The sequence below is a fragment of the Danaus plexippus genome, chromosome 15 (assembly GCF_018135715.1).
Source record: "Danaus plexippus chromosome 15, MEX_DaPlex, whole genome shotgun sequence".
NCBI classification, from domain to species: Eukaryota; Metazoa; Arthropoda; class Insecta; order Lepidoptera; family Nymphalidae; genus Danaus; species Danaus plexippus.
In genome coordinates this window covers 547,151-573,273 of record NC_083547.1, presented here as the reverse complement: position 1 = coordinate 573,273, position 26,123 = coordinate 547,151, and the positions used below count along the sequence as shown (strand labels likewise).

At 40.2% G+C, this 26,123-nt stretch overlaps 3 protein-coding genes across 9 annotated transcripts; 2 read left to right on the top strand and 1 right to left on the bottom strand.

The window, feature by feature from the left end:
- The first annotated feature begins 37 nt into the window (after positions 1-37).
- Positions 38-9,558, top strand: LOC116766128 (probable phosphorylase b kinase regulatory subunit alpha). 7 transcript variants are annotated; one of them, XM_032655810.2, is made up of 20 exons: positions 38-411; positions 504-1,492; positions 1,701-1,914; positions 2,054-2,163; positions 2,522-2,669; positions 2,858-3,022; positions 3,302-3,466; positions 4,094-4,214; positions 4,340-4,431; positions 4,633-4,800; positions 5,108-5,364; positions 5,444-5,479; positions 5,989-6,117; positions 6,418-6,556; positions 6,634-6,681; positions 7,019-7,123; positions 7,702-7,817; positions 8,099-8,356; positions 8,677-8,923; positions 9,122-9,558. In XM_032655810.2, the coding sequence occupies exons 1-19, from the start codon at positions 153-155 to the stop codon at positions 8,896-8,898; spliced, it is 3,741 nt and encodes a 1,246-aa protein (XP_032511701.2). In that variant the 5' UTR covers positions 38-152; the 3' UTR covers positions 8,899-8,923; positions 9,122-9,558. The 7 variants fall into 7 exon arrangements, with proteins under 7 accessions (XP_032511701.2, XP_061378985.1, XP_032511705.2 ...); XM_061523001.1 differs by lacking the exon at positions 2,522-2,669 and adding an exon at positions 2,242-2,389 and having other exon boundaries at positions 39-411; positions 6,634-6,669; XM_032655811.2 differs by lacking the exon at positions 2,522-2,669 and adding an exon at positions 2,242-2,389 and having other exon boundaries at positions 40-411.
- A 384-nt stretch (positions 9,559-9,942) lies between these two features.
- Positions 9,943-12,741, bottom strand: LOC116766455 (large ribosomal subunit protein bL28m). Its single transcript, XM_032656296.2, has 5 exons — positions 12,583-12,741; positions 12,196-12,463; positions 11,526-11,845; positions 11,268-11,446; positions 9,943-10,075 (listed from the first exon to the last, which is right to left on the bottom strand). The coding sequence occupies exons 1-5, from the start codon at positions 12,601-12,603 to the stop codon at positions 10,018-10,020; spliced, it is 846 nt and encodes a 281-aa protein (XP_032512187.1). The 5' UTR covers positions 12,604-12,741; the 3' UTR covers positions 9,943-10,017.
- A 196-nt stretch (positions 12,742-12,937) lies between these two features.
- LOC116766119 (protein lava lamp-like) lies at positions 12,938-25,913 on the top strand. The gene is made up of 10 exons (XM_061523000.1): positions 12,938-13,236; positions 13,734-13,866; positions 14,000-14,110; positions 14,363-14,517; positions 14,769-14,967; positions 15,529-16,662; positions 16,847-16,954; positions 17,035-23,833; positions 24,432-24,586; positions 25,135-25,913. The coding sequence occupies exons 1-10, from the start codon at positions 13,108-13,110 to the stop codon at positions 25,212-25,214; spliced, it is 9,003 nt and encodes a 3,000-aa protein (XP_061378984.1). The 5' UTR covers positions 12,938-13,107; the 3' UTR covers positions 25,215-25,913.
- The last annotated feature ends 210 nt before the right edge of the window (positions 25,914-26,123 follow it).

The following is a 26,123-nucleotide window of genomic DNA, read 5'->3' as shown; positions in this document are numbered from 1 at the left end:
AAATCGTGTAATTGACATGTAAGTGACGGTGACACACACGACTTTCAAATGACATATTCATCAAAATAAAATTTTATTTGAAATCATTGTTCTGACTTTTGTATAGTTTTGTATAGGTAGAATTAGAAAAGAGTGCGCAATTTCGTAGAGAAATGAGGACCCGAAGCAATTCGGGGGTCCGATTAGATTATTATCAAAGAGTTGTTCATAAACTAATTTTAGACCACCAGCAACCCGTTACGGGTTTGTTTCCAGCCAGCTCTAATAATGATCATGCCTGGATTAGAGACAACTTATACTGCATACTGGCAGTATGGGGCCTCTCTATGGCATTTAAGAAAATCGCCGATCAGGATGAAGATAGAGCTAAAACCTATGAGTTGGAACAGAGTTGTGTGAAATTGATGAGGGGTAGATATAAGAAAATAAACCTATAAATTACAGGGTTCTCATACATAAATAATATTTATATATTATCTATTGTTTCTTTTTTTATTTTACAGGATTATTAAATGCTATGATGCAGCAAAAAGATAAAGTGGAGAAATTTAAGAGCACACAACATCCACTGGATTCTTTGCATGCTAAGTACTCATCTATCACTGGCTGCACAGTTGTTAAGGACAATGAATGGGGCCATCTACAAATAGATGCTATCTCACTCTATCTTCTGATACTTGCTCAGATGACTGCCTCTGGTCTGCAAATAGTATTCTCCCTGGATGAGGTGGCATTGATTCAAAACTTAGTATTCTATATAGAGTCTGCTTACTGCACTCCTGATTATGGTATATGGGAAAGAGGAGACAAAACAAACCATGGCTTACCTGAACTAAATGCTAGTTCCATTGGCATGGCTAAGGCAGCCCTCGAAGCAATGAATGAGCTCGATCTATTTGGTGCTAGAGGAGGGCCATCTAGTGTTATTCATGTATTGGCAGATGAAGCACAGAAATGCCAGGCTGTGTTACAATCAATGCTACCTAGAGAGTCTAACAGTAAAGAATTGGATTCTGGTCTACTCTCAATAATAAGTTACCCAGCATTTGCAGTTGATGACCCTCAACTTATTAACAAAACGAGGGAGACAATTGTGTCAAAACTGCAAGGGAAGTACGGCTGTAAACGTTTCTTAAGAGACGGTCACAAGACACCACGAGAAGACCCCAACAGACTGTATTATGAACCTTGGGAATTGAGAATGTTTGAGAATATTGAATGCGAGTGGCCACTGTTCTTCTGCTACTTGATCTTGGATTACTGGTTCCAGAATGATAAAACCAATGCAACAGAATATTTGCAGAAGCTTGAGAAGATCATGATAAGGAAAGAGGATGATGGAATCAAACTGGTACCGGAGTTGTATGCTGTTCCCATTGATAAAGCCAATCAAGAGCAGCAGGAACCCGGCAGCCAGGATAGAATACCTTTGGGAAGATGTCCGTTCCTCTGGGGTCAGTCACTTTACATACTTGGAAAGTTATTGCAAGAGGTAAGGGAGTCTTCATATAAATTACTTATTGGTATTTGATATGAAGCATGTTTTGTGATCCGTTGATAAGTCATATCACCTTCAATGTTATTATGAGTCTACAGAAGTGGTAAAACCATGTTTCAGATATTCTGTAAAAATATGACTTGACAAGAAATCCTTTTTAATTTTTATCCGTCCCAAAGGTAATGCTAGTGTTTACTTTTAGGGATTTTTGGCAGTTGGAGAATTAGATCCACTGAACAGGAGATTGTGTTCTGAGAAGAAGCCTGATGTCGTTGTCCAGATTGTCATACTGGCGGAGGACAATGAGATCAGGGACAAGCTTCTGGAGTATGACCTTCATGTTCAGACCATCAGTGAGGTGGCGCCTATTGAAGTACAGCCCGCCAGGGTGCTGAGCCATTTATATACTTACTTAGGTTAGTGATGTACCAAGTCTGACTTTTTGGTTAACTGGATTGTCTTAGAAAAAACTGTCTTAAGCTGTAAAAGTAATTGACATGTAATATCTTTATGTGATAATGTTGTCTTTATTTAGTAACGGCTTTTAATCTCCAGGTAGAAATAAGAAGCTGGGTCTGTCAGGTAGAAAATCCCGCGATGTGGGTATACTGAGCACAAGCAAACTGTACTCTTTAAATGATCGGATATTTGCGTTCACACCACAGGTGAGGCCAAAACTTGTTGCATATACGACTATACGTGAGACGGTTTCCTACAACACTCAGAGCAATCTTTTCCAATAGTTTTCTGATATGACGCGATTCTACATAGCTTCCGATTACGAACTGATGGTAGATCTATTGAAGGCCGAGATTAACTTCCTCAAGTCTTCGTGGCAGAACCTCCTCGGGAGACCGCTCATTGTACTGACCTTGAACGAAATGAATTTAGGTATCTGTAATTCCCCGGCTCCCCCTCGTCCACACTAACATGACCCGTCCACTAAAAGCCCGAAGCAACATAACATTGGTCGTGTGATGTCATTCCAGTTTAGTTGATCGCTCTGTTTGTAACTAACAATAGAACTTCGACTACGAGGAGTACTACATGACTCGCGACCCGGCGTTGCTCGCCAGTACCTTCACCGCCAACGTGGCCTTCCTCGGCATGAGCTGGACACAAATGTTGGGTCGACCCACAGTCACCTTACTCGCCACCCAGTACCTGCTCGGTAAACCTAACCTCTCCTCTTCATTATTTCTCACACCTATATATTTAAAGCACCTTTGAAGACGATGTTCGTTGCCATACTAATACCAGCAATTGAATTAAACCATAGCTTTTCTGTTTCTGGAATCCATTAATATTGAATCTTAATGTATTTTATGGACCAAAACTGACTATAATTATATTTTCTAGATCAAGGCAAAATCCCAATGGCCATGATAACGACGATGAAGAAACTCAAATCCGGCTACATCAACGGCACCAGGGTGATGCTGGGGAACCTGGGCGACTTCCTGAACACGTCCGCCATCACCAACCTGAGCTTCCTGGGCAGCCAGGAGGAAGGCTATCCCGACAGTAAGTCCGTCATGAAGACGACCAAACATTACGAGCGACATTACACTGGATATTAAGATAGATACAGTGAAACGGTGTCGGCCGTCTGGTATTGATTTTATTGAAAATAGAAAGCTAACATGGCGTCCAGTCCTTTGGCTTACGAGAAATGTGTTGACTATGCGGCATTGAAGGAACCAGAGTCGGATTCTATTGCTCTCAGGGTTCCGACAGAAGGAGACGTGTTGAGCTGACAACCTCGTTCTTTGGAGGTCGGTCAATGAATGTTTGTATGTCCAGAACTGAACCCTCAAGTCCAGAGTTACCTGGAGGAGCATCTGCTGCGGTCGCTGAGCTCGCGCTGGTCGTTCGCGAAGGGAACCCCCGGCGCCCGCCGGCCCGCGCTCCGGCGGCGGATGTCCGTCAGGGGCGCCATACGGAAGACACGCTCCATCAACGTGGACTGTGAGTACCAACATCACGATATCGCACATATACCTCATTCGTTAAATTTATTGTTTTTCTTCATATACCCAAAGGGGCCATCCATACCGTACGTCACGCCTTGACAGTTGGACAGGGGGGGAGGTTGATAGTATTGTGACGTCACATAAAATTCAAAATTCGAAAGTCCTAAAATTCGTGTCACCTACTTTATGGATGGCTCCAAATCAACATTTTTGGTTTAAATTTTTCGAAACAATGACAGTCCTCTTTATGTATGGAAATAATTTTTATAAGATCATTGAAATGGCTTTAAAACTTGGTGCCTACCGTATGTACCATTTTAATCTATTATATACTCTGAGCCACTCTCAGTAGAAATTATGAAGATGTAAATAATTAACTAAACATACGTTTAAAACTTTCAAAAATTAGAAAAGCTTTCTTAAGTAATATTTATGAGGTGTTACCAATCAATGACTGAATTAATTTTCACGATACCACTACACTAAAGAGTCTTGGGATCCCTTTCATCTCATTTCATGGTCACGACAAAAACAGTGCCATCGAAGACATGCGTCTATGACAAAGATCAAGCTAAACTAACAGCTTATCTTATCGCTAAGAGACGACGTTTGTTTTATACAGCTGAAACACTCGGCATGGAAGGTGAACATACGGGACCACACCTGGAGAGGAAGTCCTCGTGGCTGGAGATAGATCCCACTTTTGGAAAGAGCCCATCTCCAGAGAAGAGGGCGTTCACGAAGTAACAAATAATATTGGACATATTATTCTGATTATCTGATCCCAATCTGAATGAAAGTCGAAATTAATTCTTGACCACTTATGTGTTTTGTTGTAAAATATATGGGAATGTTGTTTTTATGTCAGAGGTACATCGACCACCAGCCTGGGAGTGGTGGGAGCCGGACCGGCCATAGAGATCACTAAAGAAGATACACCTTCACCGCCCAAGGAAGAAGGTACGCTACGTATACGTTGGTCCTAATAAATGGTGTAATATATATTACTGTTCATAGGGTCCTAGTTATACTGGTTCTATACCATGTTCTCACATGTCATTACATTCAGACATCAGTACAAATTACCACGGGAGAAGTCATTCTCATTTGTTTATTTTCCGTATCTGGTGTTTGAGTGAGTTGTAAATGAGTTTTGTATAGGTCCACCTGGTCCGAGCGTTCCCCGGAGCCGCACCTGGTCTGATAACTCGTACTCGGAGCACGAGACGGCGGAGCTGCTGGCGGCGCTGAGGGACCTTGACAATCTGGACGACCAGGGGGACATCCTCCAGTACCTGGTCGACACGCACGGCCTGGACTACAACACCGGTGAGACGATCAGATATACCCTGGAGATATGGCCGATGAATATGATACAAAACTCCACCAGGTTCTATAGTTCATACCGGCTTGATTCCGTATAATGTAGTCCATATAGCACAGTCCGGCGACTGGCCAAATATAATTTGCAGAGTACCGTCCTGAATCAGCGCAGGGTTGCTCAGTCTGTTAAAGTGCCCGCAGAAGCGGTACTCCACAAGTCGCAGGCTCGAACCCTGCTCGCGTCGGAGACTGTCATCACCTATACTGAACTCAACCGACATCGTGATAATTGTATTTAAAATATATATTCCAGGCATCACAGAGAACGGTAAAGCGGTGACGGTGAGAGATCTGCTCAAGGTGTTGTATGAGAAGGCGTGCACTCAGAAGCTGTGGGGTCTGGTGAGACACACGGCCGGCATGCTGGGGAAGAGGGTCGAGGACCTGGCCAAGGCCGTGACGGATCTGCTGGTCCGCCAGAAGCAGATCACGGTCGGCATGCCGCCTAACAATGAGCACACCGTGACGGCGCCCTTGCCGGAGAACGAGCTGAGACATCTCATACATCTGGTGAGTTTCGTTCGGAGGAATCGTTCATTCATTCGTTCGTTCGTATGTCTCGTTATTGAGCTGTCTCTGTTGCATGCAGTCGCTCCGGCGAGAGGGTCGCGGGAGTTGCAAGAAGGTAATCCAGTAGCCGTCGGTAGTTGGCACTTTTTGCACCTTGGTTATCTTAAGGCCGGCCTGCACGTGTAGGTGGAGATGGACTTTTCACTATTCGCATCACCGGGACATTATCCATAAAAGACTGCTTTTTTCGAAATGTCATTTTAAAGTCTTTTGATATCAAATATTTATGTCATTTAAATTGCTCTTCCTTCATGAATATTCCTATTTCTTTTCTATCGCCCCAGGCACAGCATCACATTAGATAAATTGCTTATTTCTTTTATTGTATATCAATATTTACGACCCCCCCCCCCGCTTCTTGTACACTACTTTAACCCACTCTGACTGTAATGGTGTATGGTACTGATTTGACGTTTAGGATTCTTCAACATTGTCGGATTCCTATTTCAGTGACGTCTATAAACAATAACCCCATTTATAGCAAAAAATTTAGTAGTTTGAATTTTTATATGATGAAGTCTGAAGAGTTAAGACTTGAATGACGTGTGTTATTCGCCGTTCCAGGCGTACGGTGACGATGAGAGTACGGCCATGCTGACCCAGGAGCTGCTGGTGTACCTCGCCATGTTCATCCGGACCGAACCGCAGCTGTTCCTCGAGATGCTGAGGCTGAGGGTCGGACTCATTATACAGGTACCATACTAAAGGGCCGTAGCTTAGAGGGTCTAGTATCTGGAACAGATTAATTTGCCAATAATGAGATCTGAGACTTTGGCGAGCATTCATTTAAAGGAAACTAATATTTACGGATAACTTCGCGTATTTTGTTATTTTAAACTACATACTCCCACGTTTCGGTTACTTTGCAGCAACCGTGGCCACGGGCAGACGAGATGTGAGCAAAGGTCGGGAGTGTGTAGTTTTTAAAAATAATAAAGCACGCGTAGTAATCCGAAAATATTAGTTTAATTTAGTTCGCGGATGTACCCCCAGGTGATGGCGACCGAACTCTCTCGGACGTTGTCGTGCACCGGCGAGGAGGCGTCCGAGCACCTTCTCAACCTGTCTCCCTTCGAGATGAAGAACCTTCTGCATCACATACTCAGCGGAAAGGAGTTCGCCATCAATAGCGGTCAGTTAGTGTTGTCTGCGAGCCGCCTCGTCGATGCCATACTTACTACTCTTATTATAATCTGATATTTTTTGCAGCAAACTCACAAATAATTGTATTAAAGGAAAAATACGGTAAAACGAAAGGCGAGTTCACTTTGTGTTACGTCAGCTTCACCCGCTCCGCGGACTCCTGTCTTATGAAACACCGAACGAATGTTAAATAATCGATCGCCCCCGAGCCAGCGCTAATATCCACATTTTGTTTACCTTAATAATACATGCATTGTTTTTCCCCACAGGATTCTTGTAAAGTGCATGAAATAATTTACCTTATTTAATATCACTGTAGGTGTATTTGAGAATGAGCTCATCCCGTGCCAGCCTTGCCCTTTGTTATAAACATAGCCTGATTGATGTGTGCCGTATCTTTAATTCTCCCAAATATACGATCTCCCTTCAATAATTGTTCGTTACCTTCCAGCCGGGCGGGGGAACTTCTCCATAGTGAGCAACAAATCAAACCGCTACACCAAAAAGTCACAGATCATTCTGGAAGGACAAGGACTCCAAGGCACCATCGACGAAGGTGACTCCATAATATGACCTTGACAATTTCATGAACAACCAATGATAGGACACTAAGAGAGCCTGTATTATATGGAGATAGAAAATTAATAGAGACGTTCACAATATATATTATACATTTATGGTATGGTGTGGAGTCGTGGTGGTCGGGAGGGTAAAGGCCCGTCTCTCACACGTGAGGGCGCGGGTTCGAAACCTGGCGAGCACCAATGTGATCTTTTCCGAGTCGTAGGTACTTTCTATGAGTATTGAGACGAAACTGACGGACGGTGAAGGAAAAAATCGTGAGGAAACCTGGTCTTATAATTTCAAATTATGAGATTGAAATCGCCAACCCGTCTTGAGCAATCGTGGTGATTAATGCTCTAATCTTCTCCATGTGAGAAGAGGTCTTTGTTCAGCAGTGGCCTCCGATAGGCTGATGATGATGATGATGAAAAACAATAAAATGTTATAATAATAAAAAATAATTGAACACAGACTAAAAAGTGTGTGTGTGTGTGTGTGTGTATGTGTAATATACAAAAAACAAGATCACCGCCATTACAAATGCTCACTGTTCCGTGTAATGTTTGTAAGGTCCGTCGTGCGAACCGGACCGGCAGGGTCAGTGGTTGAGACGGCGTCGACTGGACGGAGCCCTCAACCGGGTTCCTAGGGACTTCTACCCTCGGGTGTGGGGCGTCCTAGAGAAGGTTTGTTACAGGGAACTCGACTCGAGGAATACAGTCATGTATTGTAGCTGTTTGTAATGAATGAGAGATACGACATGTTTTGGCTCCCGTTCTATCTAGTTTGATAGTTCCCGAACGCTGGCCTTGACGGGAAAAACTAATGTTTACAAATTCTCAAGTTAGTTACAGATGTTCTCACTAATATTGCCTCCCCTACTTTGCCAACGCCTCGACCTTAGAATTCGACGGATATTTCCAGCAAATTAGATAAAATTAAATTAATGCTTTGATTGAAATTCCAGTGTCAAGGTCTGGCCATACAGGGGAAGGTGCTGCAGCCGAACCTGACCCAGGAGATGACTCCCGGAGAGTTGAAGTTCGCGCTCGCCGTGGAGACCGTCCTCAACTCGATCCCGCAGCCAGAGTACCGGCAGCTGATAGTGGAGGCGCTCATGGTGGTGACCCTGGTGGTGGAGTACAAGGCGGTCGCCCACCTCGGCGGGCTCATCACCGTGGAACACTTGGTGCATAAAGCCAATAAGATATTTTTGGAAGATCAGGTAATATCAGTGAGGGTTATGAATGTCGAATTATAATGTCCAACTCGTTCTCGTCCCCGGCATTGCTTCACAGAAGAAACAGTCGTGTGTTTAACATAAGTTATGTCCCCCGACCGTCAGCGACATCTATGGTCTGTGTCACGACACTACACACTACTGACAACTATTTCCTTAGTATATAGCTAGACTACACACGGCTCGTTTTAAGTTTCTTAACCAAATCCTCGCTCAGTAAGTTATTGTACGAGGGACGGGAAACGCTTCGCCCATCGGCATGTGAATTTAGTTGTGTCGTTTAGTGACGTCGGTTTGTTCAACAGATTCGCGTGAACGGAGACGCGACCTTGTGTTGCGCGAAGGCGTCTGCGGGCGACAGCGGGGGCGGGGCTCTGTGCGGGGGCGCGGCCGGCGTGTGCCAGCACCTGTACGACAGCGCGCCCAGCGGCAGCTACGGCACCATGACCTACCTGGCCCGAGCCGTCGCCTCGCTTCTCGGGGAGAGACTCCCGCACGACCAGCCCCTGGAGTGTACGGTCACATAGCTTCTGCTCATTACACGACCTCGAGGTATGTAGGAAATATTAGATTCAGGAAACACGCGTTAGATATGAACACGTCTTGAGTTGCCCAATTTATTTTTTTGTAACCACAGACTAAAAATTATTTCGAATTCTCTGGAAGTTTCTGCAGCTGTGAAAGTATGATCTGTAAAACATATTATATATGCATTAAGCTGCAATAATGTTTATTTTGTATTTGTTTCAGGAGCGTGGCTTATAGAGATCGCCAGCACCTTGTATATCTGAATGCGCCACCTGATGTCCTAAATACAATCATATTTAGAGAAACAGTTGTTAGTCGTAAGTGTATTGCATTATAAATGTTCAGACAATATGTTGAGTGATACTGTATTGAAAAATTTCTCGTCTCAAGGCGCCATTTTGTTTTGTCATAATCGTTTTTATAGATCTGTGTTTCCCAGTTTAAAAAATATTTATATAAATTGATCCTATGATTAATATTATTGTACCGGCTTTAATTTATAATTTAACTATACGTTGAATACACAGGTTCCTGTGTAAGGTCCTTAGAGCATATTATAGAAATGAAAAGGATTTTATAAGAATAATTCGGTTCATCAAATGTTTATTTTAATAGATTTAGTATTGATTGTTGAGTATTATTATACAGATAAAAAATTGTCTTATTTTTTTTTTATAATTTAATAACCTTTTAATTTGAATTCAATTAAATTTATAGTACTTTCTAAAATCTAATAGGAACCACATGTATATACATATGTATATATATATGTGAATGTATGTATATTAGTTTTTAACATATATTGATACTCATAGTAACAGAAATAAAAAAAATGTTTTATACTTAAAGAATATATAATATGTGACCTGTTACGCTTTAACAGTTCATAAAAATAGTGACGGCAAGATTATCACTTGAGAAAATGATTTTCAGAGATTTTGCTTTATCTTCCATTTTAGTGTGGTGTGAGATTATATCAACACTCGCTTGTTGACAAATTAATTACGCTTTATAAAGTGAATGGGAGGAATTGAAACCCGCAGTGTCAGTTAGAACTATCTAATCATTTCAACGATACATTTTCTATAACACAACAATTTTGCCATAAGACTTGTACACTATGCTTCATCCTTCTTGCCGAACGGGTTCATTTTGGCTAGCCAGGAGGTCGTGGATCTGGAAATATATGAATAATACAAATAATATAACATACTGTAAGCTTTTAAAAACACAGAGTTGCCATAATTATATAGTAAATTGTTTTTGATGGAAAATATCAACTATCATCCAACTTCTCTCACAGGGTAGTACATTATTCAATTGATAATAAAAAATGGGCGAAACTATCCTGAGAAAAAAGTATGTTTGTTAATGTATGTGTGTGACTGTGGCCTGAGACCTGTGGGTGTAGTCCATAGAGTATAACATACTCTGTTTTGATGAGTTTTGAGAGTAATTAAGACATTAGATTCTTTATGAGTTCATAGTACAAGACTCAGAACAAGTTTCTAAGAGAAATAGTATCTTTGTTTATAGAATTAGTACGCTTGTACACCACAATGTTGAATCTTCCCTAAATATTATCTTAAACCACCTTTTCCCAATATGGACACTGCAGGCCTAAACGTGGGTGGTAAGAGTCCCGGAAAAAAAGGGGGGGTGCTAATATAGCTCACAATAATATAATTAATTTAATTTGAAGTTACAGTATTTTTTCAGTAGGTGAAAAATGGGGGAGCTGAAAATATTTTTTTCTCCAAGTGGGTAGTAGTCTAAATAAGTTTGGGACCCCCTGGCCTAGACTATCAACCCTCAAGCCATCGGCTGAATTCACTGAACTTTTTGTATCAGTATCAATAACTTAGTTTAAGCAGATTTGGCATATATAATTATTAAAACAGAAGAATATGATTGCAATGATGATTTCAGATCTATCTCAGTTGATAGATTTCTAATTTCATTAACAATCTTTGCACCTTTGTTGCTGGTTTACATTGATTAATGAAAATTCAGACAAGAGGTCACAAACTGGATTCGGCTCAAATAAATTACTGTGAAGCAATATACAACTTAGCCATTTTTAATTGCAGACGGAGGTTTTTTCAGTTAACCTGAATAAAAATGCCAGCACAAATATTACAAGACTAATGAGAGCTGTGTACATTATGTACTATTCCCAGTTCTTCTACTGACATGCTCACATAACTAATCAAATATTCATGGGTGTGTACATGGAATATATAATCCGTAGGTTAAATTAACCACCATTATAAATACTATTAATGTATCACAAAAGTGATGTCTAAATAAGTCACTTAATTCCCTGAATATGTCATTATATGTCAAAATATTCCAGGCAGCTACTAACGCTATATCCGAAGTGCTGGTATCATTCTGGCTCTCTTTAGCTTGCAGGTTCTCTATAAGTTTTTTCCTGTACATATGTTTCAAAGGCACCGGTTTATTTGCGGCCTCCTTCAGTTTAGCGACTTTGTTGAGCGCTTCGTACCAAGTGAGACCATACCATTCTATTTCCTCGGGTGTGTACTGGAATGTGACAGTTTAATTTTACAAAATGGTCCAAATATGCAATATTTACTATGTATGAAATGAAACAAACGCCCACCGAAGATAAATAGGTCTTATATTCCTCATAAACACTTTTTTGTTTCTCTGGATTGTTAGCATGTCTAGGGCATCCGTTCATGAGTTCGGTAAGTATTTGTTTCTTAAGTTTCAATGCTAGCATGGAGACCAGATCACAGGCGGGCGTCTTAAGCAGATAATGGTCAAATCCATAGTGGTCATTGATTAATTTAATGGTTCTATCGGTGACAGTGACTGATAAATGTGTGTTCAGAACTTCAGATTTGACTACAGTCCTCTTTAGGACAGGCACCCAGTAGTGGGGAACTCTGCGTCTGTTCGGATCCCGCTTTTGGAAACCTATAAATTTGTTTGAGATATATTAATAATACAATCACTATCCCATGCATACAAAAATACCCAGTAGTTCATATATAGCAATGTAGGTTGGTTATCTTTTAATTATACCATCATAATATTGGTACTTGGTCATTTTTAAATCATAAATCAAGTGATAATTAAATAACAAAGTGATAGATGGGCGTAGGTATATTTTTTGTGTGCTATTGAACTACATAGGTAATGACACAAAAAGGTGTATGTAATGTTTTGAATATTCAAACTTCTATAAATAAGTAAAATGATGAGCACTAAACTTGAAGTTTATATTTAAAGCAACTAATATTTTAATTGAGTCAAGGTTTCCTTACCTTTAATAACAGCCTCGCCACCCCATATTCCCTCATGAATCTCCGCTGGGTACTTTAATGGTAACGGGATGTTCTGAACGGGCAACGTTTCACCAGTAATATCATCCCGCTTCCACTTGCTCTCTTGTGGAATAAAATGCACCGCAGCTGGCTTCAGTACTTTCCATTCTCGCCAAAACTTCTTATAAGCGGTAGGTAATTCTGTAGCTATACCGATTTCAAATCTCGTTTTCTTCTTGTAAGTTTTGGACAGCTGGCGTACTGTTGCCTATAATATAAAGTATTATCAAATACATCGCGTTAGAAAAGGTCATACGAATCGTACGTCAATAATACACAATGATGCAAGAATATCCCAAATAATATAATCTTTATTATGCTGACTACCTGAATGCGAGATGAAGCCATCTATTTAGTTTAATAGGAACCACATAAACTATAAAAAATACTTTCAATTAAATAAGAGATAATTTATTTTCCCAAATTTCTGTCAAAATACTGTAGCATGAAAGGTTATTAGTGTTGTCGAATTTTAAAAATCGTAAATTGTTATTATCTACTCTCCTCATTGAGTTATCATAATAATATATATACATATATAATTATTTCAGAACATAACTTTAACAGTGATTGCAACTTTAGATAGGAATGAAAACATATATTTTCCTTTTTTATAGTTTCTATTTTATACTTTATATAATCTGTACCCTTTGTCATCTGTGCTGACGTGGTCAAAAATAGCAATGGCAAGCAATAACAAGTGCCAAGTGGTGGCGATGGATTAAATATTTTAGGGTTTTTGCATTAAATCACCTTTATTGTAAATATTCTACCTTTACAAAAACTTAATTTCTTAACCTGAACTTTGTTTAACAATATTATCGCATTAATGTACGCTGAAAATAAAACAATATGTCTGAAAACGAAAGAAACATCGGAAGTCATCATAGAAAGGATCAAAACCCTGATGATTCTGATTCCAATTTAGCAGCGCCAGTTAGTGTTGTGTCGAGTGTTGCAGGCAGTGTTAAACATTACAAGGTAATGCTTATTATCAATTGAGTATGAAATGTAAATAAATATCTACATCTCGGTCTCCTTACGTGTTACGTGTTATATTTTTATTAGTTTAGTTCGTATTAACCACACTGTTCCGTATAATTTCAGTAATACTAAATGAACAGATCATATATACACATATTGTTAATCTTTTTATAATTCGTAACAGACATACACACATCAAAATATGTTTGATGTTTTAACGAATTAGTATGCAAAACATACATGCTATTTGAAATGCTGATAATTGAAATGACGACTTTCATATTTTCTTATCATAATGTATAGAGTAAAAACTGTTTAGTTTTCATTTAACACAATTCGTTGGTATGAGGACTTATTATTATGTATTTTGTGCCCATCTTCTATAATATTATTTGTTTATAATTTTTCAAGCAGTCAATAAGCTTATATCTCAAAGACTCCTTATAATTAGGGCTGTTTAAAAATCTTTAAATAACATATGTTTTTAATTTCAGCAACAAGCATCTTCATCTGAGAGACAAATAAAATTTGAGAAAGCTCAGAAATGCTTAGAGAATGCAGTGCTTGTGTCCAAGAGGATAAAAGAGCACAGGAAAGCTACTGCTGAACTATTGGGCCGTCCCTTTGGTAATGATTAATATAAGAGAATTAACAATATTCTTATAATAATTTAAATTGTATCTAGGTAATTCTATCTAGGTAATTAAAATTACATGTGTAATATCTTAATTTATACATTTGTCATTTAATCGAAATTCAGAGGAAGATGTCACCGACACAGCATCAGAACTGGGAACCACCATGAGTGAGAGGACAGGTTACTCAGTCTCAACTGAAGCTTCAACATTGTCCGTTCAAGACGCACTCAACAGTCAGTATTCAAATATGACATACAATCATATTTTTCAAATTTGTTTAGGTAGAGAGAGGAGCTTGAAATTGAGCTCAAACAATTACCACGTTTAACGCGCGTTAGATAGGGACCCCTTAAAACTACACCTGGGTTGCAAGTCCCAGGCTCTGATGAAGCTCCTCTCCCTGCAATGCGATCCATTGAATGCTAAGAAGTTTTGTCTCATTTCAAACAATGCAATACTATTTGTATTAATCCTCTGTTTATCAGTTCCCGGTATAAGTGAGAGTTTGGCGAACACATTGAAGCAGAAGGAAATATTAATGGAAAGAATTAAACAATACAAAGAGATAAACAAGCGACCAACGAAAAAAACAACTCCCACTCCCACCCGGGGACTTCCGACTGAAACAGCAGATAAAAAGGCAAGCTCAGGAAGTGTGGAACTTTCTCAATATACTTTGTGTACTTTAATCACTTGTACTTTGGCCGTCATATACAAAATTGTTTTAATATTTGTTTGCCGCGGTGAATACTATTAATGTATTCTTAACTGGGTTCTAATTGTTGCTAGGCTTGGATTTGTGATGCAACACTGTATAATCATTTTTTATATTATTATAATATCATTTTTTCAGTATGTTTAAGTTTTATACGCTTCAAATATTTCTTGCAGAGCTCCGACGGTACAGATGTATCGAAACTTATGAGTCTAGTTAAAGAGAAAGAAAATAGCTTGAGTGTTATACAAGTTAAGATGAAGGCAATGGAAAATACCATACTGGACTTACAGGAGAAGGTCACCGAGAAGGATCAAATCATTGAGGCCAAGAACAGAGCCACCACCTTAATATCCGACAGCCTCAGTAAGAAAGGTAATTGTTTTTGTTGTCGAATGTATTGGACTCTATTACTTTATATATTTTCTGCTAATACTACTTTGTATATAAATCTTTTGATATATTTGCAAAAGTTTTTTGTATACAAGAACGCAGAATACACATCAAAGTAATAGTAATTTCTTAAATCTTTATATTAAATGAAGCATCCCAACACATTATTTCATACAAACTGAGCGCCTCTGACATTATATACACATATAGACGTGAGTGTAGCCAACACGCCAGCGAGACCTTTAAAGGCGTCATATAAACATGTCACTCACTTCAAACAGATGCTCGGGAATTGTGATGAAGACAACTGCATTGGTGTCTCTGATCAGAACCCTTAAGCTATATATCAACTTAATGAGATCCCGTCCGTACTTGCTGTCATGGTCACATCTGACTTCCAACATTAATTATAAACATTACATAATTTTGAAGAAACTGAATAATGTACGCTAATACTTCCTCAAGCGTATTTTGTATATAAACAGTTTTAGCTTATTTGATTTGTATTTATTAATCTGAATCTGTACACCTCCCTCCTTGCAGAAAGAGAAACGTTAGATTTATTAGAAGACACAAAAGAACAGATGACAAAAATGCAAAGTAATTTTATAGCCATGGAAACAGAATGGAAAGAGGAAAGACAGAAACTATTAAACGAATTGAGTGAAAAAAATAGCGCAATCAAAAGCTTGGAAGAAGCAAATACTATACTTGAAAATGCAAGATTCGAAGTCAGTGTTGAAAATTCTAAACTGTCCGAGGAACTGGAACTCAGAACTAAAGAAATTGTTAGTTTACAAGACAAACTGCAGCAGCTAACACAGACCTGCGCCCAGGAAGCCAAAGATAATACAGAGGCTGTGGAAGAAAAGGGCTCGATCGAAATAAATAATATGGAGGAACTTACAAAGAAAGTTGAATTGTTGGAACAGATTAACTTTGAAATTCGTCAGACGAATAAGGAACTCGAAAGCCAACTAGCCACACTCACCGTTGAAGCTAAACCAGTCGTTTCACCGGCTAAAAGAGGCAGTCCACTTCCGACCCGGAAGGGAGGCAGGAGTACGGCCTCGAAAATGAAATCCCCATGGAGTCAACTGTCCTCGGAATCACTCCCTCAAGAACAGGATAAGAAAGCTAAACCGGATAAAACCAAGACGGATATGCTCCTGCAATCCCTTAACAAGGAAATATTGGACAAGGAATACGTTATATCTGAAAAGAATATCCAGATAACGGAACTGGAAAACATCATACAACAGAAGGAGACCAGAATAAATGAACTGCAATCCTCGATGGATGATAGAGTTCCTGAAAAGGCGGATGCTGGAATGACGACTGATGATGCAGTGGAGACAGTACGAGGCGATGATTCAGAAGCAACATTGACTGTAAGCGAACTTCAACATAAGCTGAAATCAGCGGAAGACACGATCGCAACTCTCAGCGCCGAGATCGACACAGCCAACAAGAATATGATCAAAGTCAAGTCCAACTCCAAACTGAAACTGAAACAGATGCAGAAGACAATTGATAATTTCAGTAAAGTGTCTGACGCGAACGCTGAAATTGTGAAGTTAAACGAGGAGATCCACCTTCTCACCCAGAGAGTCGCTGAGTTGGAAGTGGAGAAAGGTAATCTGCAGCTACACCTGGTGGACTACGACAGTGGCAGATGTGAGTATCGTGACGTTATGAGCTATTTTTCACCTACAAGTTACATTATCAATACTATCTTAATACTAATTACGATTTTTAATAAGGACTAGAAAATTTCCCTCATTAATAATTATCAAGTAATATTTTTAATACAATTAGTGAGTTAGCTGCTACTTGTATCATATATGTTCATTGATTCCAGTGACTGAATCAGATGTCTACAAGAAACTCATAGAGATGGAAAACGTAGCAGAGGCCAGGCTGACATCTATCAGTTTGCTAGAGACACAGAAGTTTGATCTGGTTCAAGGTGACCATTTTTTTTCTAACTTTATTTTCTAACAAAAACTCTTAAGTATCGTTAAATTCACATATTTTTCATATTTCCAGAGTTACACAGCTTGCAGCAGAAGAATTTAGAGATGGAAGATAAGTTAGCAGACATATCGCAACTACAGAGCGAGCAAGTCTCTTCCGAAATGAAGTCGGTGCAGTTAGAGGAACAGATCGACAGCTTGATGGCTTGCAAGAAAGAGCTGGAACTGGTCATAGACAACCTCAAACTGGATAAAAACCAACTCGAAGCTACCATAAAATCATTACAAGATGAAAAAGACGAACTGGCGCAGAAGTTAGAAAATTGTATTCAAGAAAACATTGAACTCGCCGATAAATTAGGAAAATTGAGCGCGGAGAAAGTCAGTTCAGCCGAATCTATAGAGATCGTCGAATCTTTGACATCGCAAGAGAAACTGGAACTCGAAGAATATAGCAAAGGTCTTCAAACGGAACAGAAAACTAAAGATGGCGAATACAAGGACTCCGGCAAACACGATGCTGAGGCGTGCAAAGAAAAATTACTCGAAGAAATCGTAGAATTGAAGAATAGGATAGAACTCTTCACTGTGGAGAGGCAGGAGGTGATGGAAAGAATGAGCAAGCTGTCCACAGACAATGAGACGTTGAATGAGAGTATAGCAGTATTAAAGGAACAGTGTGAGACGCTCAAACTTAACATAGACTCTCTGGATCAAGAGAGGAACCAGCTCGTGATGGAGAAAGAAGATCTCAACCGTCAACTAGAAGAATTGAAGCAAGAGAAATCGGATATCCTCAAAGAGACCGCTGACGTGGTTAAATCATCAGCCGCTGATGACGTCACAGACGGAACCGCAGCTGAATCTAGTCAACAAGACGACAAAACAACCGGAGACAAAGGTGCCAGAAACAAGAACGTGAAGCAATTGACTAAAGAAATATTAAAACTTAAAAATACGATAAAAGAAAGGGAAGAAGATATCGCTGACTGTCAAATGAAAATACTCTCATTGGAAGAACAGCAAGAAAAACATAAAGAAATACTACAGAGCCAAGCAGCGTTAGAGAAATTAGTTAAGAAGCTGACAGAGGAAAATAATGACCTGAGGAAGGAGATCGAGAATATAAATAAAGACAATAGGACGGAGCAACAGCAAAATATATCACAGGCGCATGAAATGATGCAAATGGAGGCGCAAAAACTACATCAAGATTACACCGCTGCTATAAACGCGCGAGATGCTAGGATACACGAGCTGGAGAATGTTCTGATCGAATATGAGAAACAAGTCATCAGCTACAGCAACACGCTCCAGCAGAAAGACAAAGAACTAGCAGAATATATAAACCAGATAACGAAACTCAACGACGTGTCACAGAAATTGAAATCCACCATAGATGCACTCGAAGAGGAGAAGTCGAAGGATCAGAATTCAGAAGTTATTAAATCCTTGAACAAACAAATCGGCCTTTATCAAAAGACTCTGTCAGACAGCGAGGACAAACTAAGGATATTAGACGAAGAGAAATCCCAACTGGCATCCGTGAAGGCTAAACTTGAAAATATAAACGGCAATCTTGAAAGCGAGTTGAAAAAAGTACAAGATTTGCTGGCAGAGAAACAATCACAGCTCCAAGATTTACAGGCGCAACAACAAAAACATTCCGAGGAGCTCGCTAACGCGCGGTTACAGGCTAAGGAACGGGACGAAGAGATACATGAGATAAAGTTACAGCTAAGGAAGGAATCCATAGATAACGAGAAACTACACAACATCGTTGTTCAGAAGAGCAATGAAATAAATGATCTAACCAAAATGTATGAAGCCGCTAAGGAAACGTTGAATGCCGTTTCCGTGGATAAGACCTCTCACGTCGAGCAATACGCAGCTTTGGAAGCCAAGAATAAGGAGCTGATGGATAAGTTAAAGAAGTTTGCCGCTAGCATCAAGAAGAAGTCTGCTATGTACAGCGACTTGGAAAATCAACTTCATGAGTCACAGAAACAACTGCAAATGAAAAACGAATCATACGAACAGCTATTGATCCAAGTTGAAACGCTGCCAGCCCTGCAAGAAAAATTAAAACATGCAGAAGAAGAATTCAACAGGCTGCAACATCTCAAAATTTCACTCGAGCAAAAGTCGCAAGAAGTAATGGCTTTACAGACAGACAACGAAACACTGAAGCGGAACGCCGCCAATAACAGTGCGACCGTTTCAAGACTGAACGAGTCTATTGAACTTCTCAATAGAGATTTATACATGCTTCAAGAGGAAAATAATAATTATAAAACGCAAGTGGAAAGTTTAAACAATAAGATGGTCGAATGTGAGATAGATCAGAAAAACTACACTAACCTCGTCACCAAAATATCTTGCTTGGAATCAGAGTTGAGCCAAAAGCAGGCGCATATAACCGAGCTGTTAAACCAAGTGGAGATGAACAACGAAAAGCTAAATCAAGTGCAATACGGTCAAGACGCGAAAGTTCAAGAGCGGGAAATGTACATAGAAAATTTACAATGTGAAATAGACAAATATAAGAATAGAATTGAACGTCTCGAGCAATGCGTTTCAACTATGGAGAGCACTCGGCAATCTTTAGAGAGAAAGGCGGATGATTTGGGTTCGCAGTTACATGAGAAGCGAAAAGCGTATAACGAGTACATGAATCAAGAAGACGAACTGATAACCAGGCTCGCTGTCTTGATGGATCACGACAGGGTGGTGGAGAAGCAACTGCGCGAAATAGAAGCTGAGAACAAGGAATTACGTTCCAGAGGTCAAAGTCTTAGCGAAGAGTATCACGCTTTAAAATCTGCCTACCAAGCTTTACAGGAGAAGGGCGCTACTTTAGAAATGAAAGCAAACAATGTGGATGCTCTCGAAAGTGAATTGTCGATGTATCAAAACAATTGCAGACAGTTGGACAGTGACCTGAAACGAATCACTTCTGATCATGAACACTTATTGGCTCAGAAGAAGAGAGACATCGAAGAGCTGGAGTCCGAGTTCCACACACAAATAGAACATTCCGTTAAAGAAAAGAAATTACTAAGCGAAAAATATGAAAAACTTGTCGAACACGTCTCGCAGTTGGAAACGAAACTCGACGAGTACAGAAACACCATAGAGCACCTTAACTTAAATCTGAGAGAAATGGAAGCTGAAAATCAAAATTTAGTCCAGAAATTCTCAAGTCCTGATAAAATGACTGCTCCGGATTATACAGAACAGTATATAAGCGAAATCAACAGACTAAACTCTTTATTGAATAGTAAAAGTATGGAAATCACAGAAATAAACAATTCAAACCAATTGATGCAAACGAATAACTTATCTCAAATATCATCATTGGAGAGCAGAAACATGGATTTGTCTGACAAATATGAAACTCTACTGAGACAAGTTGACAGCTTGAATTCGGAAATCGAGTCTCTTAAAGACAACATCAAACAGCTTCATCAGACGGTGAGTCAGAAAGACGAACAAATTAAACAACTCATGGAGAAAAAGAAGTTAGTGTTCGAAATGAACATACCGAAGACGGAGGGCTTAACGATTTCATCTACTATAGAGGAAATTGATAGCAGTCAAACACCGTTTGACATCTCCTCGCTCCAGTCACAGATAATATCTGACACCCAACCGTTACATGCTGACGATCAGCCGATTGTAAAGCGCAGTGTTGAATCCGTGCAACAACATTCAGAGTCACATGCTCTCGCTGAAGGAGCAATAGAACCAACCATCACTCCTAAGAAAACTTACCTTTGCTATAAGGAGGAAGACGGCGCTGAACTGGCGGATAGCGATCCCTTCAATTCCGATGAGGGTTGGGGCTTCGGCACTCAGGAAGTAACCGAAGATGTAATCCCTGGCTTATCTCATTTGAATCAACAAATCCAAGAACTTAAAGAAGCCAATGAGAAACTTAAATCCGAATTGAAGACCACAAATGCAAAATTATTAAAAGCTTTGAAAAAACTGAAGGACTTGAAAGCTGCCAATGATGTTTTATCTAATGAGCTCAAAATATCAAAACAGATATCCCAATCTTCGATTCTGGACATGGCCATTGAGAGCGAACTGTCCAGTAACTTAAAAATGTTGGAAACCAAAGTCGAGGGACTCAGTAATCAACTAAACGATGAGAAACGAGATAAGGAAAGTGTGAGAAAACAAAACGATGTTCTGAGACAGACCAATGAAAGATTGATGGAAACGAAGGAAAAGTTAGAAAACGAATTGGAATCATTGAAAGTTAATTACAGACAAGTTAGTGGAAAACTATCTACAGTACAGTGGGGCGGAGATTACACCAATACAGAAGTGTCGACAGTCGCGCAGTCTACATCTAGACAGATAGCTAACGTCAATCCAGACTTAGAGAGTGAAATGAATAAGCTAGAGAAAGAAAACGATGAGTTGCAATCTATGATCGACTCTTTGAATACAAATAACAAAGATCTGTCTAATGAACGAACACATTTGAAAGAAGAAATAAACCGCCTCAATAACCAAATACAAGAGCAGAAACAATTATACGATAACTATGAAAGTTTGAAAATTCGATTGGAAGAAATACAGGATACGAATAAGTCCTTAGAGCTCACCAACAAAGAACTTAAAGAGACCGTCAATGATATCGAAGTACGGTACAATGAAGCGATGGTCAATTACGAGGCTTTGAAAACGGCTTTAGAAGAGAAAGAAATGTACTTTAAAAATACCGAAACTGAACTACAAGATAAAAACCTTAAATTGACAGAAGAATTAAAATCATCACGAGTGTTCGAGGACCGAGCCAATTCAACCATACTGGAATTAAACTCGGAATTGGACGAATTAAAGTCTCAGTTGTTATTAGCTCAAGAGAAACAAAACGCACAAACGCCACCCGACGTAAATTCATTGTTACTATCAGAAAAATACAACTCCATGGAGCAACATTGTCTAGATTTAAAAACTACTTTGGAAGAAACTTCAATTAAGCTCCAACAACAGCAACAGGAAAATAAGGACCTCCGAGATAGAGTCCTGGTATATGAAGAACAAATCAGCGATCTAAATATCAAGCATAACATGAGCCTAGAAAATAACCAACAACAGTGTCTACACTTGCAGAACACTGTCGATGAAACATTAAATAGGCTGCAAACACTACAACAAGAAAACATACTACTACAAGACAAAATAAAGGAATACGAGAGACAGGTCGCCGATTTAACAATTAATGTACAAAACCTTCAAAGCGAAAACAACCAAGCATATTGTGAAGATTTAAAAATAGCTGTGAGTGACGCGATAAGCAAACTCCAGATTCAAGAACAAGAAAACACAGTATTACAAGATAAAATTAAAGAGTACGAAGTGCAGGTTAATGACCTTACTATGCAGTTCCAAAAGCTTAACAGTGAAAATGATCAGTTGCTGTCTACTGTCACTGAGTTACGGTCATCCATCTCCAGCGCCATGGATCAGCGTGGATTCGAAATTGCTGAACTTTGGAAACAGCACTTGGCACAGAGAGAAGGTGAATTCCAAAAAATAGAACAGGATCTTAGAACACAACTGGGCGTCGCTGAATCGAAGTATGAACAACTCTTAGAGAACGTTCAGTCGTCGAGCCAGGAAGAGACCGATAAAATAATTATGACGGAGCAAATAAATTCATTACAGAATAAATTGATTGAAAAAGAAGAGCATCTTTTGAGTATCCAAAATAAGTACGCTGAAGCTGTGAACCAATTAGACATGCTCCGATCGGAAATGGAAGACGAGAAAGTTATAAACGAGAATAAACTGTACGTCAATCAAGAAGATAATGACAGAATTATTAACGAATTGAATAAAAAACACGCAGAAGATTGTAGTGATTTGAAATCTCAACTTTCTGCTCTGCAAATAGAATTAGATGCAACGAAAAGAGTCAACATTGAACTGGGACAACAACTAGAAGAATTGCACAATAACTATAAATCACAAGTCACAGAAATATCAAAACAATTACAGCTCAAAGAGAGCGAAATATATCAGAAGACTCACGACTTCACGGTCAGCTTAAAACAAAGAAACGACGAGTTCGAAACGGTGAGGCAGCAGCTGGTCGAATATGAACGGAAACTAGAAGATACGATATACGAAAAGGAATCGGAGCTGGCGATACTACGGCTGAAACTACACGAGCGCACCGAGAGCTATGACAAGATTAACAGAGATTTGGAGGCTGAAAAGAACAGCTTAGCCGAATCACTTAATGAAAAGATTATTGAATGCACCAGTTTGAGTAAACAGATAGCCGAGCTGAACAGAGCCATTGAAGAGCACGCAGACAAAGCGGCCGAAACACAGATCGTCTTAGAGAGCCAAGAAATAGAAATAGTCACTCTGAAGAGCGAACTGTCGGACCTCAATGACGCTTTCAGATCGGCCAGAAATAAAATCGAAAAGCACGTAACTTTCGCTTCTGATACCAAGAAGGGGCAAGAGGCCGACACGACGCACGCGACTGAGAAAGACCTGCTGGATTCAGTTCCTAGAGCGGAATTAGATTTAGCGCTGTACATGTTGCACCAGAGAGATGTCAGATGCGAGGAACTGACGATGGAGCTCACTCAGTTACTGGAAGAGAGAGACACTCTACAGCTCCGACTCTCGGACAGCATACGATCCTACGAAGAGTTGAAGTCACGCTACGGTAGTTCGGCTTTAGATGCCTCCGCCAGTTCCAGTCATGATAGTGTATCCGAACTGCCGAGTTTCACGGTGGAGAAGGAGCGTCCGTTCGTGGACACTCACAGGGGACAGTCTTCCAGGAGTAGCAGCTTCAGCGACCCCGATGGAGAGAAACCGAAACTACAGGCTAAGTAAGAAATCAACCCACATTATAAACTGGACAGCTTGAGAGGTTGTATGACGTGGATTGTGGTGAGCTTAAAAACTTGCTCAGGGAGTCGTGTTGTAGGGTTAGTAGACAGTTACAAGGTACCAAGAATGTGGTGAGATACGATGGTCATCCTCCTAATACCTACCAATATGAGACAGCTTCTGAGACAGTATGTATGTTTGTTGCTCTTTAACGTCATATCTACGGAATGGTTTCTGGCGAAACTTTGGTATAACGTAGTTTCAACATCGCAGTAACATGTAGGCTATAGCTTAGCGCTTCATTCCGCCGACTTGGCACCCGACCACTTCATAATACTTGAATGTACATTGAAATCACGTCGAACAGACGACAGATGTCGCTGACGGCCAGAAAACGTCCCTATTACATTAAGAATACATTATTTTTCTCTCTCTGAAAAAATACCGAAGACTTCGTGCACAAAATTTATTGACATAGTTTGTTTATTATAATATAACAAAATTGTTCCGTCATATCATCTATAGGTTTTTTCTGACGTTAGCTGAGGATAACGTCTTAATGAGCACGCACTATACTAAGGCACTACGTGTGTACAGGCTATCCGAGCTGCGTACGGTGCGGCACAGCCGGGACGTGCGGCTGCGGCAGGACAGCGAGCATCGCCAGCTAGACATGCGGCTGCTGCAGAGAGATGTCGCCAGTCTGCCGCCGGAAGCCGTCGAGCGGCTGGCGCAAGCTCACCACACGCTCTGTGAGGACAACACACACACATCCCTGTGACCTTACTCTCCTCTCGTTGTTCAGACTATTGTTCAGCCATGCTATGCTACGGCCGGGTTGCTCTGTTGCTCACTTTTATATTTCTGGTCCCGGCCGGTATTCTATATCCGTATCCGGTCGGTCCCGAGGCCAGGAAACTCCTCTACATCAGATGTGAGCGCTCGCGGTTCATTAAAGTCGTGTATCTTAAGCCGCATCACCGCTGCAGCGTCTGGACCCGAGCCCTGCCCTCGGTGCGGGTTACATATGCACACTTTAAACTCTTTTTTATAGCAAAATGAGATAACTTTGTCACTACTCCAGTGTGACTATTCAAAACAGTCTCAAACGTGCTCTGCGGAAACATCTTCATATTTTTTTCTAAATACCGAACCTTTATATGTATTTATTTTTTGTGAACACATTCAAATCACTGACCCGCCTCTGCCAGATCTCTGGTATCGGAAATTCTGACTGTTTCACACGATACTTAGTATTCTTGCAAATTCTTTATACTAATGGAGCGAGTTTTTCTTCCAGCCCGAGACTCTCAGAGCACTCCCACCGTCCTGCTGAACTGGCTCCGAGGGAAGAGCACTCCGAAGGTGGTCCACATGTGATGGGATCGTCGCCACAGCGCAGCGTAATACGATGGTGTTCGACGAGAACACGCTTGTTATGTGTATAGCTTGCCTCAACGGCGCCCGGGAGCTGTGTGCGGGGAGCTGCTGGCACGTAACGCAAAAGTATAAACAGATTTTGATGAAACAACTCCGGTCTGATAGTTTCGCCGATAGATAAACGTCACTAAAACTGTCTCACGTCCGGTATTCCGCGCATACACACAGCATGTCGCTGTGCCTGTCTGTACACGCCGGGCGCAGAGCCCCAGCAGCGGCCGCCAGCGCCCGCCTGTGAGCGGACACGCCTCCCTGTATCACAACCCGCGGTCAGTCCCGCGCCACTCTCTACAGCCCTCGGCGCTCCCGACCTCTCGTGTGTCTATATATCTCTGTACGTCATTTGTGTGTCTGTTCTATCAGCAATTCCTCCGTAACCTGTCACAGCCGACATTCCTTTTCAGCGTCTACCAGAATAATGTGTATTTTCTCAATAAATCGATCAGAATTATTTGTTATAATGAAATAATTTGATAATCTAATATATATATGTATATTGATTCCTCGTATATTGACGGGACGGTGCCTTGACGTAACGTACTCGCCGGTGCTGCGCGAGTTACTTTATGTGTGATGTAAATAGTTGTGTAACTCGGCGCTCCGTCTGTTGTTGTGTACATTAAACGAGTGTTCCGATGCCTTTTTATTTTCTATATAACACAATATAACCCATAAAAAATATCTCGAAAATCCCAAATAATCTGAAAATTATACAACGTCTGTTGTAATGTATATATTGTAACACGTTTAAGGTCAGTCTTATTTTCGTTCTTTGGATTTCTTAAAAAGAATATTCAACGAGGGTTTTCTATCATACTTTTTTTAGCTTAAATACTAATCGGTTAATAT